General features: G+C 54.1%; 1 protein-coding gene across 2 annotated transcripts; it reads right to left on the bottom strand.

The window, feature by feature from the left end:
* Nucleotides 1-3031: 3031 nt before the first annotated feature.
* Pgf (placental growth factor) lies at nt 3032-7985 on the bottom strand. Of its 2 annotated transcripts, none has more exons than XM_055593060.1 (5): nt 7781-7985; nt 7493-7572; nt 5681-5710; nt 5527-5590; nt 3032-3840 (listed from the first exon to the last, which is right to left on the bottom strand). In XM_055593060.1, exons 1-4 carry the CDS (start codon nt 7931-7933, stop codon nt 5539-5541), a joined length of 315 nt encoding a protein of 104 aa, XP_055449035.1. In that variant the 5' UTR covers nt 7934-7985; the 3' UTR covers nt 3032-3840; nt 5527-5538. The 2 variants fall into 2 exon arrangements, with proteins under 2 accessions (XP_055449035.1, XP_055449036.1); XM_055593061.1 differs by having other exon boundaries at nt 3032-3837.
* Between the last annotated feature and the right edge of the window lie 5289 nt (nt 7986-13274).

Genomic DNA, 13274 nt, shown 5'->3' with positions numbered 1-13274 from the left:
CTTCTTTTCCTTCCTTCCTTCTTGCCTGGTGCCTGCAGAGATAAGAAGATGGAACAGAACATGGGTGTTCTTTCCTGTTGAGCCCTCAATCTAGCCCCATAAACTTTATTTTTAATTATGTGTATATGTGTGGGTCTGTGCACACCAATGCTGACGCCCTGGGGCCCAGAGGCCTTGTATACTCGAGACCTGGAATTACAGGTGATTATGAGCCACACAAGGTGGGTTTTAGGTATTAAACTCAGTTCCTGTGCAAGAGAAGAGCAGCATGTGCTCTTAACCACTGAGCCCTCCGTCCAGTATCCTGAGGAGTCAGTGAGGCAATATTACTATTATTACAAGTGTGTGTGTATGCGTGCAGGTGCACAGATGTGATATTTGAACATGTGTGGCACATGTGCCACAGCACACATGTGTGGAAGTCACAAGACAGCTTGTGGGATGAGCTAATTCTCTCTTTCTACCCTTTTGCAGGTTCCAAGGATTCGTCTGAGGTCGCCAAGTGTGGTGGCTTGAATAGGAATGGCCCAGACAGACTCATGTGTTTGAACGCTTGGCCACAGGGAGTGGCCCTGTTTGGAGGTGTGGCCTTGTTAGAGGAGGTATGGTCTTGCTGGAGAAAGTGTGTCCCTGTGGAGGCGGGCTTTGAGGTCTCAGTGATGCCCAAGCCACTCCTAGTAGGACAATCTCCTGCTGCCTTAGGATCAAGATGTAGAACTCTCAGCTCCTTCTCCAGCACCGTGTCTGCCTGCACGCCGCTGTGCTGAAAATGGACTAAACCTCTGAACCTGTAAGCCAGCCTCAACTAAATGTTGTCCTTTAGAAGAGTTGCCGTGGTCATGGTGTCTCTTCACAGCAATAGAAACCCTAACTAAGACAAGAACTTTTCAAGATAGGCAGCTTTACCTGATGAGCCATCTTGGCAACCCTTCTTAAAATATTTCTGTTTCTTCTCCCCACATCCATCTGTCTGTCTATCTATCTATCTATCTATCTATCTACCTACCTATCTTTCTGCCTGTCTATCTGTCTATTACATAACTATCTACTTATCTACCTATCATCTACGTATCCACCTTTATACCTATCGACCTATCTGCCTTTCTAATGTGTATGAGCGTTTTGCCTGTGTTTATGTCTGTGAGCCTCATGGATGCCTGGTTCCTGAAAAAGCCAGAAACGGATGCTAGATTTCCTGGAACTAGAGTTACAGACAGTTGTGAGTTGTCATGTATGGAGCTGGAAATGGAACCCAAGTCCTCTGAGGGAGCAGCCTGCAGGCTCTTAACCACTGAACCGTCTCACCAGATTCTTCCCCTACCCCTTCAAACTATCTCTTAATGAATCTTTTAGAAAAGTGTTTCTGGTCCCAAATTGTTTCTTGTTTTAGAATTTTGGGTGCTGAAGAACCCCTCCCCTTCCCTTAGCTTTGAGTCCAGCCATCAATTCGTGCAATTGAAATGAACCCCTCTACCCTCTAACACACAACACTGTCCAATCAGAATGCAGGGGGAAGGGCGTGTGCGCTCTGTTCCCCACAGCTCCTCAGAGACTGCTCTTCAGTGGTTTTCCACCGGTGAGTGACAATCCCATTACACAGGCCCCTGAGGACCCAGATGACCTGAAAGGACCAGCAATTTGGTCAAATGCACCCATCATGATGTTCCTTCCCTAACTGTTCCTGCAGTGAACACCCTAGCCAAGGACAAGGATTTCTTCTTCTAACCCAGGAACTGCCCTGCTCTCTGTCTACGTTACTGCAGAGGTTGCTGGCCTGGGTGGGAGCTGATGCTACAGGGAGGGGCTGGGGTCCTCAGGGCCCGGCCAGAGGACTGAGTGAGGAGGGAGGGGTACTTTCCTCAGTGAATGAAGCCAAAAACAATGCCTTTGAACAGCTGCAGCTGAACAGAGAAGGAAGAAAGTCATTTCTTTAGCTGAGTCCCCCGGGGCCAGCCCACACCCTCTCTGATCCCTAGCCAGGAGCACATGCTTACTGAGCTGCTGGACTGTCCTCCAGGGCTCCAGGCCTCCGTGAACAGACAAGTGGAGGGCAGCTGCCTGCACAGAGCTCCTCTACCCCACTCACCATCATGCTGTCCACCCAAAGCCTAGAGCAGCGGTTCTCAAGCTGTAGGCTACAGCCACCGTAAAACTCCTATTTACGATGATCTTAGGGACCGAAACGCTGCTCAGTAGCAAAATTACAAGTATGAGGTAGCAATCAAAATAATTTCATGGTTGGGAGTCACTATAACATGAGGAACTGTATTAAAGGGTCACAGTGTTAGGAAGGTTGAGAACCATTGACCTATAGGCAGGTCCCTTTCTGCCCCCTGAGCTCCTGTGTGTTTCAACCTGAAGAATAAAGCAGGGCCTTTCTAGCAGTGCAGACACCATGAAATCTCACACCACCTCATGGGTCAGGAGCAGGTGGGTGTCTGTTAGGAATACATTCCCCCCAACCCCACCCCAGAGCAAAAGGTAAAGGAAGTTGAGAGGCAAAAAGAAGAAGCTGACGGCAGAACCAGGTATCCAGAGGCCCAAGTAATGAGGGGACATTGTGCTTCAGCAAGCCTGGGACAGGATGTGCCCCCTGAGGCATGAGGACCCTAGGGACCCCACTATCCAGAATCTATGCTCCAGGCTGGGTGTGGGGTGGCCTTATGTTGGGAGATTGGGGCCTTGTTCTTGTGTTGGATGGGGCTTAGAGGATGCTTGAGCCAGACCTCTTCTCAACTATTAGATGTAAAACTATCTGTGTGGGGCAGAGTGGACTCCAGGGGCACCCCTGAAATAGCGACAGTATCTGAAGACCATCCAGAGCCACTGAGACAGTGACTCCTTTAACATGTGTCAAAGACAGAGAGGTCTACACAAGGCTGAATGAGTGTCACTTGGCAAGTCTGACTTCCAGCCCAGTGCTATTTTGCCTCTGCGTCATTCATTCATCATTCATTCTGCCTTCTCAGGCCTCCGTCTTCTGCTCTCCCCACTGCCCCGGAAGACACACATCCTAGACAGGTTGGTTCCAGACTAGAATGCTTTATTCAAGAGAATCTGGCTTGGCAGTTAGACAGTCCCGGCACAAGACAACGGATGGGCTGCAAGGGCCCTCCGGGGATCTGCTCGCTTTCCTTTGCACGCCCCTGACTCACAGCTATCAAAGTTCAACAACCTACTGGGCTATTACTCATCATTCATCCCGCCCTCTGTTCAGCCCCCAGGCCACTCTGCCTGTGTCTCCGAGAGGGGACAGGGCGGTGGTGCTCTGTGAAGGGTGATGGCATGAACTTGTAGGCTGAAAGGCAAAGCCCACAGGCAAGTTATGTCCTCTTGGGCCCAAAGCCCTGTCCTGGTCTTCAGGATAAACCGTTGACCCTAGCAGCAGGAGGACATGGCTGAGTCCCCACTACATGCGTCAATGCAGCCAGGGCCAGAGCTGCTGTCTGGGTGGACCCGGGAGCCAGGGCAGGTACTGGCCCTCCTCTCTTCTTCTGCAGTTCCCTGGAGACTCAGGACCTCTTGGTGCCTGGCTTGCTCCTGGCAAGGCCATGTCCATGTCTTGCTTCTTCCCAAGCCGAAGCTCCCACGGATCCGTGGCTGGCTTCCTTCTTTCTCTCACGTTCTGTTTAAGGCACTGAATTCCTGAGGGTTCTGTCCTTCCATGCCCCTTATCTTGGAGGGAGCAAGTCATTCAGCAGGGACAAGTTGGCTAATAAATAGAGGGTAGGTACCAGCAGGGAGGGCTCTGAGAGGGTGAAGGTAATAAATATATGAGCTGGGTGCGGGAAGGTCTCTCCTCCGAGTGGCTGGTTACCTCCGGGGAAACAGCATCACCTGCTGGAGACCAAACAGACAAGTCAGGGAAATCTAGATGCTGTGGAGGACAATGTCCCCTCCTATAGCAGGGCCTGGATCCAGAGGGACAAAGAACAGCATCCTGGGAAGCCTGCTCATACCCAGGCCAGCAAGCAGCTGCCCCCTTGCCGAGTGCCTGCTCAGGGGCCCAGTTTTGTGCCAGGCACTGTCTGGTTCACCCTTCGCCACACCCCACAAGGACGTTACCCTTTCACGGATGCGGAGCACAGGCTCAGGGAGAGTAAGGACCTTGCCTGAGATTGCACAAACACTGCATGGTAGAGACAGATGAAGCCTGTCTGGCACCTGTAACACTGTCTCTGGTTGCCCGCCCCAAGGCAACAATCTTCACACAAACGTTCCCGAAGCTGGAGAATGGGTGGTCGTGGTTTTGTTGTTTGAATTATGTATATTATGTATGTGTGTTTGTTTGTGACACTGGGGTTGAACTCGGGGTCTTAGCCACTGTAAGCAGCTTCCTATGACTGAGCTACAAACCCATTCCAAAAAGAGGCGTTTAAAAAAAAAATCAGTTTCCAGCCTCCTTGGATATTCTCTTTAACTTTGTGTGAGGAAGTGCCTGAGGCTTGCTGTCCTCCCTACAGGCACCCTTACCCCTTAAAGAGGGGTGTTCCGAACCCAACTGTTTGTTAATATGATTGTAAAAGGTTAAAAAAATCTAGGTGGTAGTGACATACACCTTTAATCCCAGAACTAAAGAGGCAGAGGCAGGAGGATCTCTGTGAGTGAGTTCCTGGATAGCCAAGGTTACACAGAGAAACCCTGTCTTAAAAAAAAGAAACAAAATAAATAAATAAAAAATAAAAAAGGGGGGGGTTTACAGTGGCACATGGCTGTAATCCCAACATTGAGGCAGGAGGATTGTTACAGGTTTAAAGCTAGCTTGGGCTACATAGCACTCTATCTAAAAGACAACCAAAAACCCTCTTCCCCACAAATGTTCAAGGCCAACCTAAAATGAAGCAAGAGGCACATGAGCTTTTGAAATGTTTTTGGGAGATACCTAAACAAGACATCCGAAAATGTATATCCGAGAAAGGGCATGGTAGCCCCTGATGTCTGTGGCGCCTGTGGAACATTCAACGCTCATGAGCTTGGCTACCAGGTGGCGGTGTCCCTTCCGTGCTCATCCCCTTCCAGCTACCCTGTATCCTCCAGCCTGCTGTCCCAGCTATGAAGCAAGGATGGACAAGGAACAGAGAGGGGAGAGGAAGGCAGAGATCCTGAGACAGAGAGACACACTGGCCTGGAACTGGAGAGGGGAACCAGAGCAGGGGCTTCCTGGAAGTGGCCAAACTATGTAGCAGAAGGCAAGCCCTGGAAGAGCGGGGAATGCTGTCACCCATGTGCCTGGCACACGGCAGTTCTTGGCGGACGTCTGCAGAAGAGCCCAATGTTTGCTGTGCTCCCAGCCCCGTCATTTCACTAGGAAAGTTATTTGCTTAAGGCCACTTAGAGATAAGGGACAAGAACTAAAGTCCCTTGATGCGCCTTGGAATATAAAAGACATGCATCCCCTGTTCTTGTTCCAAGATCTCATCCCAGCTTTGCCTCTCCCCACCCTGACCATGGACCCTTGCTGCTAGGGCAGCTTCCCCCTTCCCATCCCGTAGCCCCAACCATTTTGCCAGCCCTGAGCACACTCACAGGTGGGGTTCCTCAGTCTGTGGGTTTCTGCTTCTCTTTCTTCCTCTTCCCCTTGATCTTCCTCCTGCAATAAGCCAAATCGTCAGGTTCCTCCTGCTAAGGACAGTGGCTGGCAGGCCCAACGATCGCCCTGAGCCCCAGTCAGTACGCTTACCTTTCTGATCTCACCTTCTCCTGAATAGGCCTAGGGAAACAGAAAGATGGAGGAGAGAAGAGTAAGTGTGTGCTTCCGGGCAACCAATGTCCCCTAGAGTTCCTAGGTCCTGCTAGTGCAGTCGTTTCAGATCCACTAGGGGGCAGCATAGAGCTGGTGAAAGCGCTGTAGCAAGAAGCCCTAGCCCTCACGCTCCTGCCCTACCTAGGTCCTGGCAACCCCCAGAGAGGTCCGAGTTGCCCTCCCCAACCCCACCGGGAGGGAGGAGAGCTTTTCATTACATTTTTTTCTGCTTGCTCTAGCCTCTTGGCATCAAATCTTGGATCTTTTTTACTCTGTTCTCTGCTGTTTTAGTTTCTCTGTTCACTTCCCCCCCCACACCCCCACACCCCCCCCGTTCCTTTCTTGGTGCATTATGGGAGTTCCCTCAAGGAACGTCAACGATGATGAACAAGGTTGTAGACAGAGCAATGGTGACTACCAGCTAAGGCTGCCCGCCTGGGCTCAACCCCGCCCCACTGTGGCAACAGCAGGGAGCCTGATTCACAGCTGCCAGGCATGTCCCAGCTCTGCCTTCTGGGGCCGTGGCTGTTGGCCCAGAAGTGAAATGAAAGGTGTCCCTGTTGCCTGGCCTGCTGGAAAGGGATCGATCGGGTATTTCTCAGGAGCAGACGGGAGGGGCAGCATGGGTCCTGAATGTGTGCTGTCCTGGGCTGGCTCGATTTCCCCAGTCACACCTCTGCAGATGGGCAAGTCAGAGCAAAGGTGATGTAGAAGCCCCCGGGGGTGAGTGGGGGCGCGGAGGAAGTCATGACTGAGCTATTGGTACCTGGCTGGAAATGAATAGGTTGAGTCAAGGCCCCCAACGCTGGCATAGCGGAAAGGCCTGGAGCCAGGGCTCAGGTTCAAAGAAGGCAGCTACAGTCCTGGGCACGAGGCAGAGCCAGGCGGCAGAGCCAGGCGGCAGAGCTAGCACCGTGGCTATGGAGAACATGGCGGCTGCCAAGGAAGGCAGCAGGGAAAATGTGGCTGCAGGAGTGAACCAGGCCAAGCCCAAACCTAGATCCCCTCTTCCATGCTCAGTAGCTGAATGAATCACAGAACTGCATGGAGCCTGGCTCTCCTCATCTGTGTGGACAAGGTGGCCACAGAAGCATGAACTTTGTCAGTCTTGCTCACCTCTGTATCCCAGGCACTCAGACCAGCACGTGGCACGCAGTGGGCAATAACTAAACACACATGGAAGGTAGCTGTCCCCCTCTTCTTTCCAGCTCCAGACTAGGCTCCAAACCCCTAATCTGGTGTCCCTGGCCGTGACCAAGAGAAGCATCAAACCTATGTCATTTCTTTTGAACGTAGATGGCGTGCCAGGCTGCTGTTCCCAGCAACAAACATGCCAAGAGCCTGGGGGACAAATGACAAGGCCAAGTGTTGGCCACAGAATCAAGTACAGGCCTGTGATGCCTTTGCCTCTACGCAAGGGTTCTGGGGCGGCCCGTGGCAGGTGCGGCTCATCTCAGAGGTTGGAGCTGTGATACACACCGGGGCCCTGGAAGGCAAGGAGAGACTCGGGCCTTCCCTTTCTCCGGTGATATCTTGGCAGCTAGGCTCCAGCTGCCTGGGGGCCAGCTCCTCGGGCTAAGTTGGCTCGCAGAGAGTGGAAAATGGAAGACCACTCGCTCAAGGGGTCAAGTGTAGCCTGCAGCCTCCTCTCCCGTCCCAGGGGGGCCTTGTGAGGACCCGCTGAGGTTCAAGATCTGCTGCTCAGTGTCCATCCGGAGCCTGTCCCCGCTGGCCGCCCAGAGAACCTACCTGCACTCGCAGAGCACATCCTGAGAAAATGTCATGTCTACACGAGAATGCTGTTCTTTACCGGGGGCGATCTTCAAGATCTGTGGGAAATAAAAAAAGTTCACTTCCAGTAAGAAGCCGGCAAGGAGCTCAGAGCCGGGACGGGGGCTCAAGAGGACTGGGCTACAGTCATGGACACTGGCTTGGGGCCTGCCTCTGTCCACTTCTGGGTACTTTCTAGAGGTCCTCTGGGCATCTGGATACGGTGTGGGCCATGAGCAGGTGGCAGCATGCTGGGGAAAGCCCTACCTGCATGGTGATGTTGGCCGTCTTCAGTGGCACACAGTGCAGGCTCTCGTCACCGCAGCAGCCACCACAGCGGGTCAGGAGGACACAGGATGGGCTGAATATGTGAGATACCTCATCGGGGTACTCATCCACAATGTCCACCAGCTTCGCCATCGGCCGGCAGTAACTGCGGCCCCACACTTCGCTGAAAGGCACCACTACTGGAAGACAGAAGCGCCAGGTCAGGTCAATAGGGACCCGTTCTGTGATGTCCCGGACTTGGTTCTTGGGTTCAGTTCACACAAAGTTCACCCCTTCCACCAAGCCCCTGGCCCTCCCTGGGGTCCCTCTGCTCTGGATTAATCCTGCCATCACTCTGGGATGTCTGTTGTCCCCTTAGCTCTTTGGGGCTCAAACTCCAATGGAGCAAAATCTCTCAAGGTTCCAAGTTCTCTCGTTCTGTTTTTCTCTCTCTGGTTCCCAGCCTTCCTTGGAGCTTCGAGGACGATGCCCTGGCCACTCCTCAAGCTTCTTTCTTCAGCCTGACCTAGTGCTTCCTGGGCCTTGAGGAACTGGCTGAAAACAGGTCTCGAGCATGCTAGGAGGGGCTAGCCTTCCCTTGCCGTCTGCCCCAACCCCATCATGGCTTCCTCATGTCCTGTCCCACTTGATACCACTCCTTCGCAGCCAAGAGCACGCCTAGCCACGTGGCCCAGCCTCCTGTCTGTGTGGTGCCACCACCCTTTACAGGAGCCGTGACATATTAGTGATGACCACCCCCCCAGCTTTGGAATCTTGCCCTGCATGGTCCAAGGGAGGCCATGTGCCTATGCCCAGCCCCCACTGCTCCTCACAGCCTTCTCCAGCCATTCTACCAGGAGCAGTACTCCGCTCTGGAGCATATCTTAGGTCCCACCATCACTGGTGGCTCTTATCTCCACCAGAGCCAAAATGAGGTTCTGGGAGGATAGGAGCTGACCCTGGTAAACACAGGCTAAGTGACTCCTGACTGATGAGGTGACAGTTCACCAAGGATTACCAGGGACAGTCCCGACCCCCATGATGTCCTGGTGGTGGCGGTGGTGGTATCTCTGAGGAGGGGGGGAAATGATCTGAAATCCCTCCAAACATGTCCCTCCTTTACGGGGTAGCCTGGTACCAAGGCTCCAACACCGGCTCTCAGGGAGCAGCTGACGCCAGGCCATCTGGCTTCAGTCCCTACACTGGCTGTGTGACCTTGGGGAGGTCGCTCAGCCATTCCAGGTATATCGGTTTCCTGCGCTTGGGGGAGAGAAGTGGCCTGGGACTAGATGGTTGCTAAGGTCACTCGGGCCCCGACAGACTGTGGCTCAGTGCCCTGCAGCCCAGCCCTGGTCAGCCTTGAGACGATGCCTGGGTCAGTCTGCTCCACAGCTGATAACCAAGCTGATGGGACGCTTGGGTCCTGGGTCACCTACAAGTCCTTCAGCCTTAACAGAGAACAGTGGCCCTTCCCCGCAGACCCTCACTCCCATGCTCCTTCCTGGGAGGGCAAAGTCCGTTCCACAGATCCAGTGAGGATGTGTGTCTCCGAGTAATCTCAGAAGAGAAACTTCAGGCATGGTGGAGGCAAAGGCTGCAAGCTAGTGGAAAATGCCCAAGAGGCGGCTCGTCCGCGGGGCGTTGTCGGGGCAGCCTCGGAGGCAATAAACCGTATTTATCTAGGCGTCTGGTGTTCCATCCTACCCTGCTCTGCTTTGAAGGCACTAGGGCTAGACCAGGGGCTGGAGGTGGAGGGGTGGGGTCATGGGGACCCTCTGACTCCACTGGACACTCTCCCAAGTGGGATAAGCCAGAGAAACGCTGCCTTTGCAACATGGGTCAGAGGCCACCTCCCTCTCGCCAGCATCTGCGTGTTTAGTCTAAGGCCTTCTTGAACACCGCCACTGTGAACATTTAATCTCAGCAGAGGAGACATAAATAAGGGCCAGGAGCCGTTGGCTACAAAGTATCACAGAGAAACTCAGCCACCAGCCAGGGGCATCAGTGAAGGGGGCCTAGCCCCCTCCTGCCACTCAAACAAACTCTTATCCCACATCCTATTGTGTAAACATTTGGAGTTCCAGGACCCCCAAATCCTTAGACTTGTTTCTTAGTGGCCTAGAAGGGCTGAGAAAGAGCTGAGCTGAGGCCTGGTTTACCTGAAAGCTCCAGGCAATAGGAAAGTCCATCCCTGGAGGTCCCCTGTCTGGGTGTGCAGGAGACACAAAGGTTTGGCGAGAGGCTAGTAGAGGGACCAGAGAACCCACCTGCTCCCTGATGAGGGCTGTGTTTCTGGGGAATGTGTTACGCGATTGCTCCAAAGAGCACTTCTACTAAGTTCAAACCTGTTCTGGGTAGGAAGCGGATGGTGAGAGACCAGGAAGGCTGCTCCTGTCAGGACTGAGGGCCCCTTTGGGGGCCAGAATGGGCCTCTGGGGTACCTGTCTTCTAGCCCCATGAGTGAGCCGCCTCACTCAGCTGCCTCAGCTGCATTCTATCCATAATGGAAAACCTCTGGGAAGGGCACTGTTTAATCCTGATGGCAAGCTCCTGGAAAGCCCTCCTCAGTAACCACTGGCCACCAGCCGGAGCTTAGCTGGTGCCCTCCTCACTGGCAAGGCACCCAGCCAGCCTGTCACATGGGACAGTCTACTCATGCCTGTTCATCTCCTGTGCGGCTTGGAGGCCTGGGTCTAAGCTGCCGGCTCTGCCAGATACACTGAAGGGTGCCTAGGGCTTTGGTTAGTCCCAGGGGCCTCCCTAAGCCTCAGACTCTTCGTCTGGGAAATACTGGGACCTTCCTATTTCCCAGCCTGTGGTCAGGCTAAGTAACAGAACACACCCATCCCTGGACCCGGGAAGAAAGGTGGTGAAAATCAGTGCCCATGGCTTCACCGTGCTGCCCCTGACTGGTGTTAGGAGGAGGGGATGGTAAGGCCAGATTTTAATAGTTGCTAAATACGTGTTTCGCCGGCCACAACAAAGGCCTGCTTGCTTGTTAGGATTACAGATGAGCTGGCCTACAGTCTGTCTGTACCTTCAAGCCTTCTTGCCCAGGATTCTGGGAAGTATTTACACTCTTGCCTCTTCCAAGGACTCAGAATCTCACAGCCTTGGGGAAAATTCTTTGATAGCAAATCCTTATCTAGCTCTCCCATTTCACAGATGAAGAAACAGAGGCTGAGGCATCTTTGGAAGCTGGTGTCTGATCTACATACTAAAATCATCAATGAAGGGTGTGATGTGGGCAGAGGAGATGCGAACCTCCTCAAATCCCCAGGGAGTGTAATACTGTGCCAGTTCCAGAGGGCTCAGAAAACGGGCAAGTCCATAAAATGGAGGCAGCCACCTCTCTCTCTCCCGTTCAGTGGTCTAGGCTTCAGGTGTGAGAGCATTCACAGGTAGAGGACAAGACGATCAGGGGGCTGGGGAACAGACGAGGGCCAGCAGAGGGTGTTCCCAGCCCATGACAGCAATCCAGCTATTATCTGTGTCTGTGAGGACATCGTTACAAGCACACCCCTTCTCCCATGGAGCTGTTAGATGCCTTGGCAACGGTACGTGGCCATCCTCCATGTCTCAGAGAGGCAGGAAGGGAGAAGGAGGAAGGACCTGGCACGAGCTCCCTGCTCTCTGCTTGTGTGTCTCTTTGGCAAAGGTCCTACTGCCCTTTGAAGATTATGTCTTGACACAACCCAGGGCAGAGAGTGAAAGGGCCAGGGAGGGTGTGACACAGCCTGCCTGTTTGTAATCAATGGAAAGGCCTGGCCAGAGCTGCACAGCTCCACCAGGGTTGGGATACTGGGGAGGCGGACTCTTCATTCTGACCAAGCCCCTTGACTGCTTGCCTGCTCCATCCAGCTCCCAGACTCCAGCCCGGCCCCTGGCACTCGGCATCAATCCTGTCCACCAGGACCCCATCTGCAGCCTTACAGCATGCTGGGCAGAGGCCCTGAGCCAGCTGGATGAACCCTGGCTACCCCGTCCTGCTTTCTGTGTGCCTGGTGACCCTAACCCATGACTGCATCTCTCTAGGTCACAGGAGGTGTACTCTTGGGCTTCGACCAGGATCTAGCTTGCAGACCCATCCCAGATTGCTACTGGCCTGCTCCCACCCTTCAGACCAATCCCTTCTCCTCTGCTGGGGCTCACGCGGAAAGAGGAGATAGGCTCAGCTTACAGAGCTGGCCTGACTGGCTTACCTTCCTTTTCTGTTGAGTTGTTCCCAGCAGACAGGGTCCCCTGCAATGGACACAAAGGTGCAGCCATGAGGAGGGAGCGTCTTCGTGGGGCTTGGCTCTTTGAGGCCACCCTGAGCTCCTCCCCATCCTCCACACACAACCTGTGCTGCCTCCTGTTTTGTGCTGCCAAAAACTACCTGACTCTCTGGCCTCAGTTTCCTCATTTGGGAAAGGGTAGGGGGCTTCTTGTGTTCCAAAGTGCATGTAATCCTGTGGGGTCTCTCTTTAACCCAGCCCCCAGGGCTGGGCCTTCTACAGCCCGCCTTGGCTGGGTGCCAGAGCCCAGGGGGAGGTGATCAGCTGGTGGGAGCTCAGGGGCCGAAGAAGGCGGCGCCATGAGCTGGTGCTGCCTGCCAGTAACGCTACACCTCTGGCTAACACTGCAGCAAGCAGGCTGCTAGTCTGGCTGCTCAGCAAGGCGACTGCACAACCCACCCACTCCTGGGCCGGGGCTGAGGACTCCCAGTGCAGCGGGCAGTGCAGCGGGCAGTGCAGCAGGAAGGGAATGCATTGGCTTTGTCAGGATTTTGCTGCCCAATCTGGCTCCCGGCCAGATTCACCCAGCTCCTGGGAAAAGGGATCTGCTCACTTCCCCAGGCCCTGCACTCAGGACCTCCTGCCACCCACCAGGAGAAAAGGGCATGGCAGGATCCCTTGTCATATCTGAAGCCCACCCAAAAGACCCCTGCTCACTGGTGGGGGAAGGGCCTCACCCCCCACCCCAAGCTTCTCCAGCCAACTTCTTCCCTGCTAGGATGGGTCAGAGGGTCCTGGGGGTGCCTGGTTGGTCATAGGGCCGAAATCCTGACCACAACGTCAGGGAACTGACTTGGGCTAGTGGACAGATGCCTTTTGCAAAGCCACTAGGGCTCCAGGGGCCAGACAGGAAACCTCCCTCATTCCATGTGGCTTCCCTGCCCCCACTAAGACAGCCCCCAGGAGTTGGGGACTGCCCAGCCAGAGGTCTCCTCCCTGAGGTCCAGCCCAGCCCCTGGGAAATATGTGGGCATCCTAGCAGGAGCTGCCCTCTAAAGTAGGTCTGTAATTTGAGTCCATAGCCCCTGTTTCCATGGCTGGGATGAGAAGGTCAAGAGAAGCCAGGCCAGGTCCTTACCTGGGAATGCATAGCCAACCCAACCAGGACCTGCAAGAAGCAAGTGAACAGCATCTTTTCAGACGTCCAGAGACAGGGTCCTTCAAGGCACTATCACCATGCTCGACCCCCTCGGGGGAGACGCTGGTACCGGAGGAGA

This window comes from Psammomys obesus, unplaced genomic scaffold, assembly GCF_907164565.1.
Source record: "Psammomys obesus unplaced genomic scaffold, mPsaObe1.curated_primary_1811, whole genome shotgun sequence".
Taxonomy (NCBI): domain Eukaryota; kingdom Metazoa; phylum Chordata; class Mammalia; order Rodentia; family Muridae; genus Psammomys; species Psammomys obesus.
This window is presented reverse-complemented; position numbering and strand designations above follow the sequence as displayed.